The 13,457-nt window shown below is 30.8% G+C and overlaps 1 protein-coding gene across 1 annotated transcript; it reads right to left on the minus strand.

Annotated features, from left to right (window-relative positions):
- Positions 1-285: 285 nt before the first annotated feature.
- On the minus strand, positions 286-6,934 carry HELRODRAFT_188686 (hypothetical protein; the record flags this gene model as incomplete). The annotated part of the gene is made up of 16 exons (XM_009021546.1): positions 286-503; positions 941-1,087; positions 1,525-1,654; positions 1,887-1,954; positions 2,272-2,491; positions 2,837-3,018; positions 3,108-3,382; positions 3,575-3,768; positions 4,038-4,195; positions 4,708-4,777; positions 4,919-5,145; positions 5,403-5,536; positions 5,756-5,875; positions 6,245-6,280; positions 6,364-6,422; positions 6,926-6,934. Coding segments are annotated over 16 exons (2,098 nt in total), but the record flags the coding sequence as incomplete, so codon positions are not given.
- Between the last annotated feature and the right edge of the window lie 6,523 nt (positions 6,935-13,457).

A 13,457-nucleotide genomic window follows, 5' to 3' on the forward strand; every position in this document is an offset into this window, starting at 1 on the left:
AATAAACATCTTCGAATGAATGCATGTATAAAACAAATGCACTTGCATTATTCATCAACTTCGCAGCACTTAATGTACGCTTCTGATTGATTTGTTTAATTTTGCAAAAAAAAAAACTGACTGACTGAACTTTTAAAATGCTAATAAACCTTTTTTTGGCATATTTCTTTCTTTTCCAACCTAGCCTGACTAACAATTTCTTGTTAATCATTAAACTTTCTATTTCATCGGCCATAGCCTTGAGTTTATTCTTTAACGTTTTAATTATGAAAAATCAAAGAGGTTCAAATTAAATATAATTTCTTAATTATAAAATCTTAAAACTGTCAAAAATATTCCGCCTAATAAGTCCAAAATTCAATAAAAATAAATCTGAAAACAAAAAAATTGACAAAAACAAGAACAGCGAAAGAGAAACGTGAAGCAAACAAAACTTAAGTATTCAATTCATTCTTGATGAGTTGATACATGTGGTTGGCTTTGGTCTCCCCAGATCCAGGAAGCTTAATCAATTTCATTTGAATGTGTGCAATAAAAAACAATTAAGAAACTGTTTAAAAATGGTTAAATTCTTAGAAATGTTCACCCAAACTTAATTTTCGTCCCATTTTCAGCCAAAATTTCTTATAGGTTAGAAATTAAGAATTTTGCTTCAGCACTTAAATTTGATATTGCCATTCTCACATCTTACCCACTAAAAATAAAAATTCTTAATCATTGAAAACATTCTACTAGGAAACTTTGGTCTAAATTTTGTGTGTTTGCCTCAGGATTTATCATGATTAAACTCTAACTAAAAAAAACTCTAATAGAATATTTTACTAACAGCTATAAAAATAACTCGTGATTCATAGAGTGAAAATCATGATGAGGAAGATAGATAAATGAATATAACCTAAAGTCAAAAAAAATGTAATAAAAATAGTCAGATGAACCGTACATCTTTAATAGCATCCAGTAGACTTAGCATGGCCACTTTGTGTTCATTCTGTTTCATTATGAGACTGTTCAGCGCACCCTCCAGTTGGTCTTGCAATTCTTCGAATTGTTTCTCAAGGACGCCAATCTTTTCGTGGCTGTAGTTTGTCTGTTTAGTTTGTTTGTTCGTTCGTTTGTTTGTTCGTTCATTTGTTTGTTTGTTCGTCGGTTTATTGGTATATGTACTCATTTATGTGTTTACTTGTTTTTCGTGCCTGCACAACATGACTGGATTTATGTCGAAGCGTATCACGTGTAACAGTATCAGAGAAATTAATTAGACACATATATGGTGACGAATGAATTGACAATCTATGGACGAGAAGGTTCAACTAAATTCTCATAAGGAGCGGTCTCATGGTGATCGCTTGCTTGACTAATACTGTACTACGATAATATCAAATTTATAGAACCTACGTTTCACTATTACGCAAAGAAAAAGAAAGTAACTAAAATTTTTCACCTTAAGGATAGAATGTAAATAGATTTTACGTAAATTTCAGCTGGCACACGCACACACACTCGCACACACACACACACACAAACCTGGACATAATTTTCAAGTTCAAATGTCAAGGTCATTAGCTGGTGGTTGTCGAGGACAGAATCTAATTTGACGTTCTGACGGGTGTGGGAGCTGATGACGAAATCAATGGCCTCATCTGGGTAGCCTTGGCTTAGAAATTAATTAATTAATTAATTAATTATAATAATCGATCATTATTTAACCATATTAATTAATTAATTAATTAATTATTATAAAATATATTTATTGCAATAATAAAACATCAATAATAATTTATTGCAATAATAAAACATCAATAATAATTTCAGGCTAATAATAACAATAATAATAACAATAATAATAATAGTAATAGTAAATAGGAATAGTAATAATCATAACTGACTTGATCATATCGTTAACCCATTGGGACAAGGGCTTTTTGCCTGTGGATTTTTGCTTTTTGCCACATTTCTGTAAATTAAACGAAGAAATTACCAAATAATTAATAAAAAAAATTATTATGATTATAAATTATCATTAATGGAAATTTTTGTAAAACATAAAATTATACAGAATCGTATAATTTTTTACTTAAATTTAATTTTTAGATGAATCAGATAGAAAAATTTTTTTTTTTTATAAATTTTGCGAATCTAAAATTTTTTTCATAAATTTTAGGGAATCTGAAACTTTCAGGATAAATTTAGAGAAGAAATAGACAAATTTTTAGTAAAAGTATGTAGTAAAAATCACAGATACATAGTAAGAATCCTAACAAACAAACAAACCCTTTTGATATAGTCCACGGGGTATATTTCAAATTTCTTCTTTTCAACATAAGCCTTAACTCTGGAGAAAGACTCAAAAATAATAGCCAGGAAAACGTTGATGAGTATGAAGTAGACTGTGACGATGTAGATGATGAGGTAAGCTGCTCCAATTATGCTGTGCTTGTCGTCTATGTACTCGAAGTCTATGTCCCCAAGTAGGATACGGAAGAGGGCCACTCTAGGTCGTCGTGTTTTTGTTGTCAGTGTGTCATTTTATTTTTAAAAGTAGCAATAGTTTTTGTCTAGCTGTGCTATCCTGCCTTGTTTTTTGTCCAGATAGCTCTAACTTTGATGTAGGTCAAATAGCCAAATTTAAGTTGCAGTTGAGTACGATTGAAAAATTCTCTCAATTGATCTCAGGATAAAAAATTACAAAAAAAAACAACCAACAAACCACAAAACTATATTCACGATCATAAGGACCTAAGTATCTAATGAAAACATCTTTCATTACACTGTAGAAGCGTGAACACGCCATGAAATGCAACAACGCACGCAAGTGCAGAGTAGAGAACTAACTAACATGGAGTATCCGAGAGAGGAGAAGATGGCCACCTGATAGCCGAACAACAACATTCCCAGCAGCCCGAATGACAGGATGACGAAGAAGAAGAGGATGGAGTAACCGAGGAGATCCTTGCTACTGGAGTAGAGAGTCTCACTAAGTTTCGTCATCGTTTCATTCAAACTCAGGTACTTAAACATCTGTTAGTTGATCCAGCATTCAGCTACACATGAGCTAGTATACATCAGACATACACCCATGAAACAAACGACAACGAAAATGAAATTACTTTCAAGAAGATACAGAAAACGAGGAAGGCGAGAATCCCATCCATGAACTGCTGCACATAACCCATGTAGAGGATGTTGGAAGCGTAATCCTGCAGCTCGAGACTCTCGTCATCCAAGTTTTTGTTGGACATGTAGGAGTAGGTGACTGTCATGGAGAGGAGGAGGCCACAGGTTATGATGGAGACGTCCAGGTACGTCGAGAATAAGGTGTAGTACTCGTTTCTCAGAATCAGCATCTGAGTGGAGAAGAGTTTTGCACTTTTGAGAGCAGTATCTTTGTAATCATTTACGTGTGAAATATGTTTCTTCAACATGTACAAACACAGAATAACGCGCCAGACGCTCAATATAGAATATTATAGCAACGGAATCTCACATGAACGAACAAACGAACGACGCAAACAAATAAACAAGCTAACAAACAACTAGATAGATAAATACAAAAAATCAACATTATGTTGCGAACCGATCAAATTATTAATCAAAATAATACACATCAAAATTGCCTCAAGTATTTCTTCCAGTAAGTAAAAAACGATGAATCCAAAAAAGACAAGAGACAGAGTGATGATGATTCCATCCTGATAATGTATCAGCCTGACGGTTCGAATGTTGTATGACGTGAAGACTCCTCCAGTCATGGAAAACTCGCCCGCTAAACTGTACAGTGTCACACAATGTATCAATCGTCTATCCATTCATTCATTGTTCTATCTATCCATTCATTCATCCATCTATCCATTCATTCATTGTTCTATCCATTAATTCACCCATCTAACTATTTATTTATTCATTGCTCTATCTATCCATTCAATCATTCATTCATACATCAATCCATTCACCCATTCATTCATCTATCAATTCATTCGTTGTTCCATCTATCCATTCATTTATTCATCCATCCATTCATCCACTAATTCATCACTAACGTAACAGCGGCGATGGTGGCGGTACTTGGATTGAGTAGGAAGAAATCAAAGAAGACGGCCCTTGTGGATCTGTCGATCCAGTTTTCGGAGCGCAACTCCTGCAAATTCGACGCCGTCCTCACCTTCATGTTCGAAAGTTTTGCGTAGTAGCCGGAAGCCTGGTGGTTGGTTGGTTGGGCGGTTTCTCCATCACCACCACATGATTACATGCTAAGACTTAAGGCCAATGCACATGATATCAACACACACACACATATACACACACAACACACACACACACGCACACACATCAAGATTGGTGGTTATGAATTTAAGGAGCGTCTTAAACACAATTTTTTCAATTTCGAGACATTACTACTGAGGATTGCAAAACAAAACAATACAATACACACATACATACATAAGACAGACACACACACACATACAAACACTCACACACCGCACGTACACACGCACGCACACAAACACACACATACACAAATATGAATGTAAAGTTACAGTTACAAAAATAAATCTTAACATACAGCAACAAGCAGCAAAGTAATTCACAAAGCAGCAACAATAATTACTAAGCTATAATGGCGAAGTTTAAATGCTTTTCATTTATTTAATTTCAATCAGGGCAAAAAACAACAACAATAATAATAATAATGGTGATGATGATTATCACTTTATATGACGTGAGTGTCCCATAGTAAGTTACTGTGGAGACTTTATTTTTCTTCAAAAATTTACTCGAGCTGCCAGATGGGAAAAAAAAAATTTTCACATTTTTTAAGACTGAAAAAAATTGAACGAAGTCAACCTGATAGATAAATATATTTGTAGAAATTGTTCATTAGCAAATTAATTATAGTATAGAAGTATTTCTAAAAACTTGCTTTCCGGTTCGTATACTGAGATCAGAAACTTCCTCATTGGCTTCGGTGAAAGCGCCGTAGCACTCGTTTATCTTCGTCTTGATGTTGCTGGGGATGGAGCAAGTGCCATTCCTAACTTTCTTCTGCCTAATTTGGGGCTCTCCGATCAGCAGATTTTGATCCAGCACCCAGTTTGTTTGGTTCGTTTGGTCGATGTATAAATTCTTCAAGAGGTTGCCTTCTAGATACTTGTAAGGTGGAAAGTATAAAAATTAATACAATACAAAAATAAACTAAAAAAATGAATGTATAGTTTCTATTTCCTATCAACTATATAAACAACTCAATGGCAGTAGCATTATTCAATTAAACATTTTGAGAATAAATTTAACAAAAAACTAACTAAATAAAAAAAATGATTGATAAATTGTTTGATAATTAATAATTAATTAATTAATCAGTAGTCATCAGTTAAGAAGAACAAACTTTAAATTTAAATACAAACCCCCCAAAACTGGTCCCGCGTGGCAATATCGACGAAGGTGATCGACTCTTTGTCGGCTATTGGAGACCGAAAGAATGTGTTTTTGATGGCATGACATAGGAAGAAACCATTTATTGTCCTCAAGCTCATCATAACTAAATTGTTGGTGGTGGTGGGCTATTAGTTATAACAAATAATTACCAAGCGGTTTGAAATTTTTTACATAAAAATACTTAAAAACCAAACATGTTTTTTTTTCATAAGTTTTTAACATTCCTCAACTATATTACCATCATAATTAAAATATTTAGAAAAATTATTAAAAATTTGATTTTTAAAAATGAAAAAAAACAACAAATTACTAATTTACTAACACAAAACTGTGGAGACGGCAAAGACGATGAATATCAAAAACTCCAGTAGAGATGTCTTTAGTAAGGCTTCCCTGTTGAAATTTGTCACAAGTTGTATGTCCCTTGTAGACCAGATTCTTACTAGGATAATTTAATTTTCATTTGATTTTACAACTCTCTCTTAACTATAGCTCAAAGTAATCAGCACGCACACATTCACACACACACGCACACGCACATACATACACGCACAGTGCATGTGAATACACGTAAATCCATGCACCTCATGTATTGCAAGTGATAGGAAAAATTTCCTTTGAAATCAAACCATCACTTTTTACTATTTCAAAATAACAATTTAGAATTATATTATCACATGATTAATCAATTAATTATTTTATTTAATTACTTAAATAATTAAATTTCTAAATAATCAATTAATTACAATACATAAATGATGAATTTTGAAATTTAAACAAATATAATGTGACCTCAATAACAATAACTAACACAGAGAGAATCCTTTTTTATCAACCAGAATTTCATCTAGGTGGAATTAAAATTAAAATATATTATATTTAATATTTATATTATATATTTAATAGAAAGTATATTATAGAAAAAAAAACCTTTGGCAGCCCCACCCTCTCCTTCCTCGTCATCTGAATCCTCATCTTCTTTCCTTCCTCTATTAATAATTAATTAAATTATTTGGTTTAAAAAAATTTAATAACTTTTTAAAAATCTGTTCTTCAAACTGTCATTCATTTTAAAATGTAAATAATTTAATGTTAATTTGTTTCATTCATTCAAGTCAAGTTTGTCTACACTACATACTTTTTCTAATCAATTTTCTCTAAAAAATTTACTGGAATATATAATAAATATTATAAAATATAAAGAGATGTAATGTCATTTCAGTCTAATAAATGCAAATATAATAAATAAGTACTCAAGTTTTAAGGAGTTTAGTAACTTAGTAAAATAGTAGTAACTTTACTTTACAATTACATTATTAGTAATTAATTATGTTTTTATACATATTTCATATATTTATATATGTTTTTATTTTTATTATATTATTATTAAAAATTAATTATTATTTTGATCACAAAATTTTCAAACTGAAATATTCAAATCGAAATAATTTTAACTTAAGTGAAAAATAAATAAAACAATCAAAAAACTAACTTGCCCATGTTTCAAAATAATTAAATTAAATTAAATTAAACCAACACTTAATTTTTTTGAAAAATATTGACGTCGGCTCCAACAAAGTAAAAGCGAACTGCCATAACGATTAAAACGGTTTTCGTTTAAAAGTTAACGAAATAATTAATAAAAAGCTAATTCTATAAAACTCAATAGTCATATTATTAAAATTTAACTAATTTATAATAATACTGTCAAACTATAAAATAATTTTTTGTAAACTATTCAGGAGATTTCTTTCCATCTACCCATCTTATTGGCAAAATATAGTTGCTAGTTTGACATTTTACAATTGAAAATTCCAATTCTTTACTAAATATAAAATGAATTTAATTGAAGAACGTTTAGAATACGTAAAAAAGACAGTTTAAAATATTATTTTTTTAAAAAGATAAAATAAGTTTCTCCCCTAATACAAGACAGAAAACCATTAAATGTAAAAATATATAGCACAGAAACATCTATAATCAACTGTTCCTATTATAAGTCTGTGATAAAGCAAAATGTACATATACGTTGTAAAGGTTGACAAATTTTCTAACATCATCAGAGGTATTATCAAAATTGCTTCAAAATTACACGGAGTTTGTTTTGTTCGGGACAAATTGATGAAAATGGCGTCAAGTTTTTTTTCTGTTTTGTTTGTTCATGAGGAATTTTCTACATTATGCAGGGAATTGAATTGTTTTGAGTGTTTGACTTATTAGGTAGGGGCTCTTTTTGGCCACCAGCGAACTATTGCGTAACAATTGAAATATAACTACTAACAAGAATTTTAAAATCGTATTTATGTAATGTTAATTACTTTTATCTTTAAAAACTCCTATTTTATATACATACAATGTCTAATGACTAAGACTAATATGATTATATATGGCTAGTATGTCTAGTGCTAAAAACTTCAATTAGTACTATTACTGCAGTGGCCACAGCTACGACTACTACTTGTAGTAGAACTGCTACTGATGTTACTACACCTACTACTTCTAATACTCCTACTGCTGATGTTGTTGCTGTTGCTGCTGCTACTACTACTATTCTCTTACTAGTACATTAGTTAGCAAATAATAACAAAAACTTTAGTTCGGTACTAAATAGATATTAATGCTAATTTAGATACTACCTTTTAATACTTAATCGAATTAAAATTCTTTCGCCAGCAGATATGAGCGTACAATGACGTCATTGTTTGACGTCATTTTTAAATTTACTCTTTTTTTTGTTGAAAAATCTGATCTCAGAATTATGGAACGATCGGAATGCTTGCGAGATTGGCTGAGAGATAAGATAAACAACACATTTAAACATATCCAAACATATTTAAACACTAACAAAATGAAAACCAATAAAGACTGCATTGAATATAGAGGAATGAATGAATGAATGAATGAATGAATGAATGAATGAACGAACGAACGAACGAACGAACGAACGAATGAATGAATGAATGAACGAGTATAAAAATGTATAAAGGGATAGATAGTTGAGTGGATGAATAAATAAACGAATGAATGTACAAATGGATGAATGGAAATTGGATGGATTGGCTAAACAGATGTAATTTTGTCGCCTTATTTATACTTATTATTATATTATTATTATTATACACACACGTCACACTCATACACACACATACATACACGCAAACACACACAGAAACTCACACGCACATGTTAATGTATGTGGGCGTATGTGTTTATGTACATCATTCTTTCTTTGTGTATGTTTGTTTATTATTAAAATGTTCTTATTCACTCTGGGTGTAGTGTTATTCATTCAAACTTCACAAATAACTTGGTGTACGTGTATATTTGTATGCATGTCTGTATGCATGTGTGTGTGTGTGTGTATTCTATATATGTATGTGTGTATGCATCTTTTTATCTCTATTCATTCATTGATTCATTTATTCGTTCCATCATTTATTCATCCATTCATTTGTTAATATATCTATCCATTTATCTAATCATCCATCCATTCAATCGTCCATCCATCTATCTATTCATTCATCTATCCTTCCATCCATCCATGTAACCTTCATTCCTCCAGACTATCATGAACCTAGATAAAAATCTGTTTTCATAATAGTATGGGTAGGAGCTAAAAATATAAACGCCTTACATTTACATAATATATATATATATATATATATATAAATATAAACAATACACTGTATATATATATATATATATATATATGTATATATATACTGTATATATATATATGCCATGCTAAAATATGTAATGCACTTAGTTTAATTCAACCAGCAAATTATATATCCAATCTTTCATTCACTCTTCCACTCATCTATCCGACTATCTTCTAATTCATCCACTCATTAACCCATCCATCCGTCCATCTATTTACTCATTCATTGTCCATCTATCTCTCTCTCTCTCTCTCTCTCTATATATATATATATATATATATATATATATGTGTGTGTGTGTGTGTATATATATATATACATATAATTGTTGTATTATAATAACTTAAGTATAAAAAGCAGTATATAAAGTTTTATAAGCGGTCTGCTGCTGCAAACTAGGAAAAGTGGATTGGTTGAAAAAGATGCATGTATGTATATGTGTCTGTCTGTATGTTTGTGTGGATGTATTTATGTATGTATGTGTATGTAGGTATGTGTGTGTGTGTGTGTGTGTGTGTGTGTGTGTGTATGTATGTAGGTATGTGTGTGTGTGTGTATGTACGTAGGTATGTGTGTGTGTGTGTATGTATGTATGTATGTGTGTATGTATGTATGTATGTGTGTATGTATGTATGTATGTGTGTATGTATATGTATGTATATGTGTTAGAGAGAGAGAGAGAGAGAAAAAGAGAAAGAGAGAGAGAGAGAGAGAGAGAGAGTTTTGTGTACGTTTTTTAGTTTGTATAGTAATTTTTTGAACTTTTAAACTTTTGGCATGTGTTTTGGTGTTTGTGTATACATGTAATTCAAGCATACATTCAAATAGTATGTGTGTGTGTGTGTGTGCGTGTGCGTGCGTGTGTGGCGTCACAAACTGAAAGTTTTACAAGGTCTGTTTACCAAATTTTTTACCAAATTTAAATACCGGATGGAGCGTGGCATGAAGAAATGTTAAACCCTGACACACACGCACACACACACACACACACACACACACACACGTACACGTACACACACACACACACACACATGCATGTTTCTATTAATATATCACACAAATTATATTCTGTTTATGTATAACATTTTATATAATAGAAGAAGGAATAAAATTAAAATAAAACATTTATATTATTTATTTTACCGAATTTAAATTTAATATTGAGTGTTTTCGAATACAAATAATATTAATAATAATAATTATTATTATTAATAATTTATTATTAATTATTATTAATAATTTTTTCCATATTTTTTAAACTTTATTTTTTCCTCGTCATCAGATCGGCCATAATATTTTTTCATCCGATTCTCCAAAGAGAGCCTTTTAAAAAATTTTCCAAAAAAATTTATTAAAAAATATCTAAATAAAAAATGAAAAGAAAGAAAGAGATTAATTTGAGAATTAAATATATAAATTATTTTGAGTAAAATAAAAAACCATTCGAATTTTTTATCAATTTAAAGAAAAATAAAACTTAAGATTATTTATTATTGTGTGTGCGTGTATGTATGTGTGGTGTGTGTGTGTGTGTGGTGTGTGTGTGTAATATGTACATATTTTGTTGTACATTATACAATATGTATGCATGCTTATATATGTATTTTTATACATACGCACGCATACATTAGTTAAAGCCAGCATCATTTTGGGATCTGTCTTCTAAACCGAAGTTGGTTTTAGATAGATAGATAGAAATTCTCTCAGTTTTGTTCTTGTTCTCGCCGTAGTTACTGCTGCTGATTCTATAGTTTTGGTTAGTTGATTGATTGATTGGTTGGTTGGCTGGTTGGTTGATTAGTTGGTTGACTGGTTGGTTGGTTGATTGATTGGTTGATTGGTTGGTTGGTTGACTGGTTGATTAGTTAGTTGGTTGGTTGATTGGTTGGTTGATTGGCTGGTTAGTCGGTTGGTTAGTTGGTTCTTAGGTTCAATATTTTTGTTTTCTGATGACTGTTCAGTTTGTTAATTAACTGTGTGATTGGTTTGAAGATTTGTTAGCTGATTATTTTTTATCAACTGATTGATTGGCTGGTTGATTGATTGGCTGTTTGAATTGCTGATTAAAAAATATATTTTTTAATTTGTTGATCATTTCGTTGGCGAGTTCTCAGCAAATCATTTGACACGCCATCTGTATATTAGATAGACTAAATTAAATTAAATTAATACACGTCTTATGATTCTCGATTCTTAACAATTTCATATAAAAAATATATAATCAGATTTCTATTTATTTACTTGTTCTTACTTGAAAATTCCAGGCTTGGAAAAAATTTCAGTTAAACTTATTTTGCAAAATTAAAAAGATTTCAACATATTTTTTTGCTATCAAATAATAACATATTAATGGTAGAATAATTACAGATAATTAATTGATTACGACATAATAAATCATCAAACTTCTGTTAATATAATACAGTTAATAATTATAGCCTAGTGGTTAAGGTCGCCTGATTTTGTTTCGCAGTTACCGGGTTCGAATGCGACAAAATGATACACGCTTATCACATGCTTCGTGTGTTGTGTACGTAGTTTATTATGTAATGGTATGCGCTGCTGTTTGTATGCTGTTCATCAATCGGAACTTTGAAAGAATGTAAGAGTTCATCTACTTTTATTATAATATAATATTATTTAATATAATATTATTTAATTTAATATGACTGATATAATTAATTATATCTATACGGAGAGTTTTTTAATTAAAAAAATATTATTTGTAAATTACTGATGAATGAACTTGGCTTGGAGATAATTTGTGGAGAATTATTAATTGGCATTGAAATTTAAAAAAAAATTTGTTAAAAAGCATTTATGTTTATGAATTTAATCGATAAGATTCTATTTTAAAGTCCGTTTTATCTCTCTCTCTCTCTCTCTCTCTCTTTTTTCTTTCTCTCACCATCTATTCATTCATTCATTCATTCATTTTTCCTCATCCAGCTTCGTTTAGTCACTCAGCATGATATTAGGGAAACATCAAAAGGTTACAATAGCATTAAGCCTATTCCAAAACACTCTACACTATTTACATCATCATCATCATCGTCGTCATCTTCATCATCATCGTCCTCATCATCATCTTCACTATCGTCATCATCATCTTCACTATCGTCATCATCATCCTCATCATCATCCTCATCATTATCATCATCGCTAGAAACATCAATAGAAATTATAGTTATTGGACAACAACAACAAAAACAGCATGTTATTATTATTATTTATCAACATCATTATCTATGTTACTCAATTTTGTGTAACCAGCGATAACCAATTAATACACTGAAAAACAACCCAAACATTGTGTGTGTGTGTGTGTGTGTGTGTGTGTGTGTGTGTGTGTGTGTGTGTGTACGTGTGTGTACGTGTGTGTCTATGTATACAACCAACATGTGTGTGTGGACGTGTGTGTGTGGACGTGTGTGTGCGTCCGTGTGTGTGTGGACGTGTGCGTGAGTGTTTGTTTGTGGTGATTGAATGTCTATAAATTGATCGAGTCTGAACCCATCAAATATTTAATCGAATCGAAAAATTGACGACAAATTTTTCTGCAAACAGTTAGGCGCTATATTTAAGGGATTATAATTTTTGAGACACTCCAAAAATCTAGAAAACTGTCAATGTATCTTTCCTCTACGAACATTTCTGAGATGAAAGATTTAACAATTTTATAACTCAAAACAAGAAAATTATGAAAAATTTAAAAATCTATTAGAAATTATTTTGCAGTCACATATAAAATGGTTTGCTCGTACAAAAACCAGCATTTTTCGATGATTGATTTATAAGTGGTTGATTGATTGATTAAATATTTGATTGGCTTATGTTTGGCTGGTTTTTGTATGGTTGGCTGATTGTTTGATTGATTGATTGTTTGATTGATTGATTTTATTTTGCTTCTTTTTATTGGCTGTTAGGGTTGATTGGTTGATTGATAAAATGTTTGGTTGGTTGGTTTTTGTGTGGTTGGCTGATTGATTGGCTGAATGCTTGCGACACATAGTAAATTCAGCCTGATAGCGACAACCTGATAAAAACAACATTGTGAAATTAAGACACCGTTATCTTTCTGTTTAACACATTTCATTTTAAACGATTTCAATTCATTTATTTTGCAAAGCAAAAAAATTAATTCTACTCTACAGACGCGTGTCGATTCAAAGTTGTATAAACAAGGCATAAACACATACAAGCATTTATGTCAAAACATTTTAAGATGTATGTATGTATGTATGTATGTATGTATGTATGTATGTATGTATGTATGTATGTATGTATGTATGTATGTATGTATGTATGTATGTATGTATGTATGTATGTATGTATGTATGTATGTATGTATGTATGTATGTATGT

The sequence above is a fragment of the Helobdella robusta genome, assembly GCF_000326865.2.
Source record: "Helobdella robusta unplaced genomic scaffold HELROscaffold_3, whole genome shotgun sequence".
NCBI classification, from domain to species: Eukaryota; Metazoa; Annelida; class Clitellata; order Rhynchobdellida; family Glossiphoniidae; genus Helobdella; species Helobdella robusta.